This window comes from Hippopotamus amphibius, chromosome 16, assembly GCF_030028045.1.
Source record: "Hippopotamus amphibius kiboko isolate mHipAmp2 chromosome 16, mHipAmp2.hap2, whole genome shotgun sequence".
Taxonomy (NCBI): Eukaryota; Metazoa; Chordata; class Mammalia; order Artiodactyla; family Hippopotamidae; genus Hippopotamus; species Hippopotamus amphibius.
The window spans coordinates 63,213,464-63,222,576 of NC_080201.1; the positions used below are offsets into that span (position 1 = coordinate 63,213,464).

Sequence of the window (9,113 nt, forward strand, 5' to 3'; positions counted from 1 at the left end):
CACCGCCAACTTCTTTGTCCCCACTGAATTTCTGGCTGTGCACGACCCTGCCGCACAGGGAGTGGGGTTGTTCTGCTCTGACAGGGACCCTGAGGGGAAAACAGAGTTGGAAAGGCAGGATGAGGCAGTTCTTGGAAGACTGTGAACACCAGGGAGAATTTGCACGTGCAGATCCTGGGGAATTGGGCAAAGAGAGGATGTGGTGAGGAGAGCTGTACCGTGCAGTGAGGGTGGGGGGTGTAGAAGGGAAGCCCCCTGGAAAGCCCTGGAGACTCAATGATAAAAGTCATTCAACCATTAAAAACAAATCAAATTAGCAGTCACTATAAAATTGATTTCTATGAACCAACCACTTTCATATCCACAAATACATCCCAACATCACCTTGAATATCCACCACCACAACAACAAAGGAAAATTCTACAGAATAAATGTGAAAAGAAATGTGCAAAACTTCACCCATGCAAATATATATCTCTCAAACATTTCTGAAGGGAGCAAAAATCAGATTTGAACAAATTAAGAAACACGCCTTATCCTTGGACAGAGTGACTCAGCATCACAAACATGTCGGTTCTGCGTAAGCTAATTTATAAACATGCCTCAGTCCTCAAAACACACCAACGTGTGTTTCTTCTTGAACTAGACAAGTTGATACTAAATCCCATATGGAAAAATAAAAACGTGAGAATAACTAGGAAAACACCCAGAGAGAAGAGCTATGCAGGCAGGGGGGACGAGCTCACCAGAAATTAAAACACAGCAGAGAGCCTCTGGGTCATGAGGAAACAAGCGAGCCCAGAGGCATCTGCTTGTTAAGACAGAAGAAACACAGGAAGGATCGGTCCTATTTCACAGGCACTTACAAGTAGTGGGATACTATAAACAATGTGATTTCCATGTGAGCGGATGCCTCTGGGAGAAGAGAAGATTTGCCACAGCAGAGGGTCAGTCGCTGCTAAAATTATTAAGTGGAAGCTTAATAAGGAGCAAGATGCATACAAACTCTCAAAGTAGCTCCCCACAAACCAGTGATTAATTACAAAGGGCAAACAGCAGCTTTCCTCTGGAGAGACCTGGGGCATGCCGCATTAGCCACGTGAGGAAGCCAAAGTCACCAATAAGGAGAAGCAAGGACAACACGGCTTGCGTAGCATTCCACCCCAAAACGCACAGCCTGCACCTAAGCGGGAAGTGGTGTGGGAAACCTCCTGCTCTGTGTGTGTCACGCTGCCTTTCTCTGCAGGGTCTCCCCTCCTCTCTCATCAACCCCAGCATGACCAAGGCTGTGAGGGAAGGAACCCAACCTCTCTCTTCATGAGCTGGTTGCAAATCTATTAATCCAAACAGGATTCCAGGATGTCGGAGCATCTGGGGAAGAACACAAGCCGCTGAAGTTGGGGAGAGCAAACACCTTGGGCAGGAACCAGCGATCTGCTGACCGTCCAGCTCGGAACCCAGCATCGGGCTCTCGGCACGTGCTGGCATGTTTGGACCGTGTCTGGAGCACACATCTGGGTTTATGGCGGGCAGAAACTGTTTTCTGAAAAAGCAGAAGTCATACATCTTACTTGGGATGGCAACAGAGACGGACGTGTGGGGAAAGAGCTGTTCCGCTTCCTGTGAAAACTCCAGTGTTGAAACACACGCTGGGGGTGATGGAGGCCCACGGCATCCTCTCAGTCAGCGTGGCCTCCCCGGCTCTGTCCTCTCGTCCCTCCGCTCCGCCCGGGGCAGGCACGAACGTCACCGTTATGTCAAAACCAACCACCCCGCTCTGCCTTACTCCCGAGGCAGGATACTGAGTCCTATTCTTACTATTATCGTTTTCTGCTTTTAGGGTGAGCCTTGAAGTGCCCCTTAAGATCCCTCCTAATTGGCCTTCTCAGTGGTGGAGATGGGGAGACGGTCCTGGATTAGCCAGTGGGGGCCCAGGTCACCACAAAGGTCCTGATGTGTGAAAGGCGGAGGCAGAGAAGACAGGGCCAGAGAAAATGTGACTTGAAAGCAGAAGTTGGAGAGCCGTGCCTGCTGGCGTGGAAGCTGGGAGGGGATGAGGCATGGGACACGGCAGCCTGCCGAAGCCTGAGAAGGCGTGGGAGTGAATCCACCCCCCGCTCTCAGGAGCAACGTGGCCTGACAGCAACTTGATTTTAACACAAGGCTTTCCATTTTGGACTTCTGACCTCCAGAACTATAAGGTGAAAACTCTGTGTAGGTTTAAGCCAAGGACTTGTAATGGTTGCTACGGCAGCCACAGGAAACAAAAACACCGAGTATTTGTGGGGTTTGGTGGTGGTCCTTGATCAGTTGTTTGTTTGCCAGTCTGAGCTCTGCAAGCTCAGGGTCTGGATCTGTGGTGTCCAGTGAGGTATTTCTTAGCCGGGAGCACTGCAAATACCCAATAAATACGTGTTGATGCTTCGGTCAAAAGGGACTTCAGGCCAGGTAGGCAGCAGCTTATACGTCCAGTTAGGCCTCGGATGTCGTCAGAAATGTCTGCAGAAGCCCGCTGCCCGCTCCAGCCTCAGCCCTGAGGAAACAGGGCCAGGCTCCTGGGGAGGGGCAGTTCCCCTTCCTGTGGGGCTGCTGACGTGACAACCCCGTGACGGGGAGAACCAGCCTCCAAGTGGACACACCCTGTGGGTCTGTCTGTTTGAGGGCGCCGGGGTCTCCTCCATCTGCACAGCCAGGACCACAGGGACGGACGCCATGACCCCCACCCTCACGGCCCTGCTCTGCCTCGGTGAGATGGAGGAGGGGGAGGGGAAGCCCTGCTCTGGCAGGGACCCTCCCCACAGCCAGGCCTGCTCTGTCAGGAGACCCCAGGACTCAGGAGGCTCACGGGGAGGAGAGGTGCTGCTCAGATTCTGGGCAAATCTCTCACAGGGATCTCTCTTCCAGGGCTGAGTGTGGGCCTGAGGACCCAGGTGCAGGCAGGTGAGTCTGTCCCAGGTGTCCCAGCTCCCTCCTCCTCACGGGGACAAGGGGCCACCCCCAGGCCATGGGGATGGGGAGCAGCAGGTCTGGGCTGAAGGAGGGGGCGTCTGGGAGGTTTGGGGCTGAGAGCTGGGCACCTGGGGGTGGGCATGTCTTGGGACCCCACCTCTGATTTCCTTCCAGGGACCCTCCCCAAACCCACCATCTGGGCTGAGCCAGGCTCTGTGATCGCCAGGGGGAGCCCCGTGACCATCTGGTGTCAGGGGACTCGGGGGGCCCAGGAGTTCCAACTGTATAAAGAGGGAAACTCAGAACCCTGGGACATAGAAAGCCCACTGGAGCCCGGGAACAAGGCCAAGTTCTCCATCCTATACATGACAGAGCACTACACAGGGAGATATCACTGTTACTATATCAGCGCCACTTCCTGGTCAGAGCGCAGTGACCCCCTGGAGCTGGTGGTGACAGGTGAGAGGACACTCAGGGGTCCCAGCCTCAGGCTCTGCCCTCAGGAAGGGCGTCTGCTCTCAGGGGTGTGTGACTCTCACAGCCCAGCCCTGGGGGAGGGGAGGGGGTGTGAGCCCCATTTAACAAGCGGCCTCCTTCTCTCCTAGGAGTTTACAGCAAACCCACCCTCTCAGCCCTGCCGAGCCCTGTGGTGACCTCAGGAGGGAACGTGATCCTCCAGTGTGGCTCATGGCAGGGATTTCACAGGTACATTCTGACTAAGGAAGGAGAACACAAGTCATCCCGGACCCTGGACGCACAGCGACGCCCCAATGGGCAGACCCAGGCCTTGTTCCCTGTGGGCCCCGTGACCCCCACACACAGGTGGACGTTCAGATGCTACGGCTGTTACAGGGACACCCCCCAGATGTGGTCAGAACCCAGTGACCCCCGGGAGCTCCTGATCTCAGGTGAGGAGGTCCCATCTTGGCCTCACACACCTTTTGAAGTAAGAGTCAGATTATTAGATGCTTTTCTCCCAGGATTGTCCCACATGAGAAGGTGGGGTGAGGGGTTGTGGGACTCAAGGACAGAGACACAGAGTGTGAGAGAGACAGTGAGGCTGGGGACGAAGATGGGAGAAGGGGGTTCATGGGAGGAACCAGCCCCTACAACCCAGGGCTGGTCTCTCCAGGTGTGTCTGGGAAGCCCTCCCTCCTGACCCCACAGGGCCCTGTCGTGGCCTCTGGACAGAGCCTGACCCTCCAGTGTCTCTCTGATGTCGGCTACGACAGATTCGCTCTGTCCAAGGAGGGGGGACAGGACCTCCCCCAGCGCCCTGCCCGGCAGCCCCAGGCCGGGCTCTATCAGGCCGACGTCCCCCTGGGCCGGGTGACCAACACCCACGGGGGCCGGTACAGGTGCTACGGTGGACACAACGTCTCCTCCGAGTGGTCGGCCCCCAGTGACCCCCTGGACATCCTGGTGGCAGGTGAGGAGCCAGCGGGTCCGTCAGGGACCCAGACTCTGCACAGGCCCTGCGGGGGGAGCCCCAGGGGGTGATGCTGGGACCAGGGGGGAGGGGTCCCCAGGGAGGGAGACAGACAGAGAGACAGGGGTGGGCGGGAGAGGGAGAGACTCAGAGAAAACACAGACAGACAGAGCTGAGGGTCCTCAGGGAGGCCCTGCTGAGTCTCAGCTGAGAACCAGGTGGGCCGGCAGCCCCTCACCCTCTTCCTCTCTCTAGGACGGCTCCCTGACACGCCCTCCCTCTCGGTGCAGCCTGGCCCCACGGTGGCCTCAGGAGAGAACGTGACCCTGCTGTGTCAATCAGGGAGCACAAGGGATACTTTCCTTCTGTCCAAGGAGGGGGCAGCCCATCCCCCCCTGCGTCTTAGAGCAAAGTACCGAGGTGGGCAGTTCCAGGCCGAATTCTCCGTGAGTCCTGTGACCTCAGCCCACAGTGGGACCTACAGGTGCTACAGCTCACTCAGCAGTCACCCCTACCTGCTGACACATCCCAGTGACCCCCTGGAGCTCCTGGTCTCAGGTGAGGGGCCCAGCCATGTCCCCTCTGTGTCTCTGTGGTCAGCTCTGAAGGAGACCCCATTTCCAGGATGAGTGTGAGGGGGCTTAGAGGGGGATCCACCCTTCAGAGGGACAGAGGGTATAAGGCCCTCCCAGCCGCCCCTTCCCGTGTCCAGTCACCAGACCTCTCAGGTCGGGGAGGGAGAAGGCAGGACAGCCACAGGGCAGATATGGGAGATGAGCGTGAGCAGAGGTGGGGTCCCGGGAAGCTGCAGCCCCTCACCCAACCACAGGCGTTTTCCCAGGATCCTCTGGGGACAGACAGACAGACACACACACACACACACACACACACACACACACACACAGGGCCCAACGCAACAGCTGGTGAGTCACTGGGGCCTCTGTCCAGTGAGTGGACAACTGGCCCCAGGCCTGTCCCTTGAGATCCTCAGCTGATCTAACTCCTGATCCAATCTCAGCACAGCCTGTGTCCCAGGGGCCTGGGAGTCAGGTAGAGATGCTGGAGGGACCACAGGCTGCAGGGGCTCTGAGGCTGGTAGATGAAGAGTGGGGGTCATGGAGAGGGGATGTCGGGGTCCAGCCTGGGCGAGGAGCAGTGGGCTGACGTGGGGAGAAGCAGCCCCCGACCGTCACCTCCTGTCCTGACCCCCAGGAGGCTCTGAAGTTGGGCTCCCCCCACCCAAGGACTCAGGCCCGCAGACGGGTGAGTGAGGGTCTGTGGGAGGTGGTGGAGGGTCCGGGGGGCAGGGCTGAGTTATGCCCTCGGTTCAGGCACCTCTGGAGACGCTGACTTGGACCCCTTCCCCTGCCGGGGCCTCAGTTTCGCCACGTGTAAGAGGAGAGAATCGTGGGCCACAGCTTAGATGTCCTTCAGGTCTGACTTCTGGCTGTGACCCCGGGAGAGTAGGCTGCACAGGGAAGTCACCCAGGACATGATTTTGTGGGGGCCTGTCCCCTCTACTGCAGTGATGGTGACACTGTATGGGGGAGGGGGAGGGTCGATGCAGAGTCCACCCCACGCAGCCTGCCCCTCCCCCAGTCCCCGCTGTGGTGGGGGAGGGGAGGGTAACAAGGACGGACCCTCAGCTCCAGGTGAGACCCTCAGACAGACCCCCGGCAGATGAGGAGCCCCCAGAGCACGCGGCTGGGGTCCGCCTGGGGGGCAGCAGGAGGAGAGCTCAGGGAGCCCACAGCCCTGGTTCCAGTCCCAGCTCTGCCACGTCCAGGCTGGGTCACCTGGGCTGGTGATGTCCCTCTCTGGCCTCAGTTTCCTCGTCTGTAAAATGGGTGGGGTGGGTGAGAGGAGATGCATGCACAGACCCAGCACAAGTGCACACAGTAGGCGCTCAATTAAATGCCACCCCTGGATCACTCATGACGTCACTGGGGCCCCAGGTCTCAAATGGTACCTGAAGCTTCTGATCGGGGTCTCGGTGGCCTTCGTCCTGCTGCTGCTCCTCCTCCTCTTCCTCCTCGTCCGACACCGGGGTCAGGACAGATGCAGGAAGTTGGGTGAGTAGGGAACGGGGTGACCCGGGACCCTGGAGGTGGTGGGCTGAGGACACCAGCCAAAGGGAAACCTAAGAGATGGGTGAGGTCAGCTTAGGAAAAGATGGTCTGAAATCTGAAACTTGAAAATCTAGAATGAAAACACTCACTGTCAGCTCACACGCACAAATTTAAGGTATTTTCCTCCTTTTCAAGCTAATGAAACATACATGCAAGTATGAGTTCAGGTTTCCTTCTTTCCTCCTGAATCCCACGTGGAGGGTGGGCGGGGGGTCACGACAGGCCCAGGGCAGAGCCTGTGTCATCTGACCCAGCCCAGGGCGAGGCTGATTTCCCACCTCCCACAGGGTCTGCAGAGCCCAAGGACAGAGGCCTGAAGAGCAGGTAACTCCTGCCCCGAAGACCCCCAGACCCCACCCCACCCGCAGCTCCCCCACACTCTCCCCTCACACGCCCGTCTCCTCCCCAGCTCCTGCCCAGCTGTCGATGCCCAGGACCAGGCCCTCTGTGAGCAGAAGAGGAGGCGGCCCTGGGGGTGGGGGGGGGAGGACACAGAGATTTCCACAGGCAGTGGGGGAGGGGGGGCTGGGAAGGGGCGGGGGTCGGGGGTGATGATGAAGCCCCATCAGCACCTCACCCCTGGGTGTCAGAGGCCCCTTCTGGGTGCAGGGCGGGGGCTCCAGCCCTGAGGGATCTCAGGGAGTCCTGCCAAGAGATACACCCCCTGCTCTGCCCCAGCAGACGCTGCTGTGAACGACACTCAGCCTGGGGAGGGGGCGCAGCTGGACCATCTGGTGAGACCCCTGCCCCTGTCCAGGCCACCTAACTCCTTCTTGTTGCCAACATCAGTCCAATGGACATGTCTCTGCCCTCACACCCCAGCTCCAGCAGCGTCTCACACTGACCACTCCCTCTGGGCTCCCTGCGTCTCCTACAGTGACCCCACCTCTCCTGTTTCCTTGTGACCTCATGGCCCCTCTTGCAGGGTCCCCTTTCCTGGCTCCTCCTCAACTGTCCAACCTTCTGGTGTTGGGATGCAGCCCCTGGTCTCAGGAGGATTTGTAAATAAGCGAATCACCTGAAATCCCCAGGCCCCCCTTCCTTCCTTCACCCGACAAAGGTGCACAGGGAGAGCACCATCCCCCCGGCTCCCTGTAGGTGCTGCAGGTGCAGTAGGGAGCTCACCTGTTGTGGGACAGAGACTTTATGCAAATAAGCAGGTATCCTCCTAGAATGCAAGGTCCTGATAAGGAACGTAAAGCAAGAGAAGGGGGTGGAGCGCATGGGGGGTTGGGGAGCAAGTGCAAAGGTCCTGGGGCAGGAAGATGGCCGTGTGGCAGGAGCCAAATGAGCAGGAGATGGGTGTGAATACAGAGACCAGAGCCACAGAAAGAATCCAGAGGCTCCCAGGTGTTGGGGGTCCCTGGAGTTTCCATCAGGACAGTGACCAGATCTGATCTTAGGTTTTAAAGCATCACTCTGGCAAAAGAGTGCAACGCTGACTGTAGGAGCTCAAAGTGGATTCAGGAGATGCTGTTTCTGTCTCACTGTCTCCCTCCAGCAGAACGGGCAGGATGCAGACCCCCAGGAGGGGACATACGCCCAGGTGGACTACTCAAGATCAATGCTAAGGCGGGAGGTGGCCACCTCTCCTTCCTCCCTGTCAGGGGGATGGCTGGACATGAAGGACAGAGACGCAGAAGAGGACAGGCAGATGGACAGTCAGGTGGGTCCCATCCTCTCCGGGTCCCCAGGCTTCCCCCCACCCCAAACACACACCCTCCCTCTCTCCCCACCACAGGCTGCCGCATCCGAAGCCCCCCAGGACGTGACCTATGCCCAGCTGAACCACTGGGCCCTCAGACGGGAGACGACTGCACCCCCCGCCCCCCCGTCAGGGGAGCCCCCAGCAGAGCCCAGCGTGTACGCGGCTCTCGCCACCCATTAGCCCGGGAAGGACCCAGACCCCACGCTCCAGGGAGGGAGATCTCAGGGACCCCAGAAGGCACAGCAGCTGCCCGCGGTGGACACCACCTGTGACCCACAGCCAGGACCTGGACTCATAACGCAGACCACCCGGAGCCCCTGGGACCCTTTGGGAGTCACCTGATTCTACCTTCAAAGATAACTAATACCCTTATATTTGGGATATAATGCAACAGACTTCTCAAAAATCAATGTGTAAACTGAAAACCAAAATAATAATAATTAAAAAAACAAACAAAAAAACAAACAAAAAAACCAAACAGAAGTGGGAAAATGTTTTCAATGAATGATAATGTAAAAAGTATACATCAAACCCATGAATTGAGAAAATTAAGAATCATGAATGAATATATTAGAAAAGTCTGAAAAAAAAAATCAATGACCTAACCTATTATACCAAGAATTTAGGAAAAAATAGCAAATTATTTCAAATGGAGGTATAAGGCAGGAATAATAATGACCAGGGCAGCTAATAATGAAAACAGCCAAAAAGTAGAGAAAATCAATTAAGGCAACAAATAAACTCATTCCTGAAAATACTCCTAAATCCTAGCCACCACGGCCGAGGGAAAAAAGACAGGAGGCGCACATTTCTAATATCGTGAAAGAAACTGCAGACAGCACCACAAATCCTACAGACTTTATAAGGACAGTAACAGAATATTATGAAAAATTTGATG

The 9,113-nt window shown here is 56.9% G+C and overlaps 1 protein-coding gene across 1 annotated transcript; it reads left to right on the forward strand.

Moving 5' to 3' along the window:
- Positions 1-2,657: 2,657 nt before the first annotated feature.
- LOC130838575 (leukocyte immunoglobulin-like receptor subfamily B member 3) lies at positions 2,658-8,637 on the forward strand. The gene is made up of 13 exons (XM_057711870.1): positions 2,658-2,746; positions 2,905-2,940; positions 3,124-3,408; positions 3,555-3,857; positions 4,082-4,378; positions 4,634-4,936; positions 5,591-5,641; positions 6,334-6,450; positions 6,795-6,831; positions 6,917-6,954; positions 7,189-7,241; positions 8,012-8,173; positions 8,249-8,637. The coding sequence occupies exons 1-13, from the start codon at positions 2,713-2,715 to the stop codon at positions 8,393-8,395; spliced, it is 1,863 nt and encodes a 620-aa protein (XP_057567853.1). The 5' UTR covers positions 2,658-2,712; the 3' UTR covers positions 8,396-8,637.
- Positions 8,638-9,113: the final 476 nt, after the last annotated feature.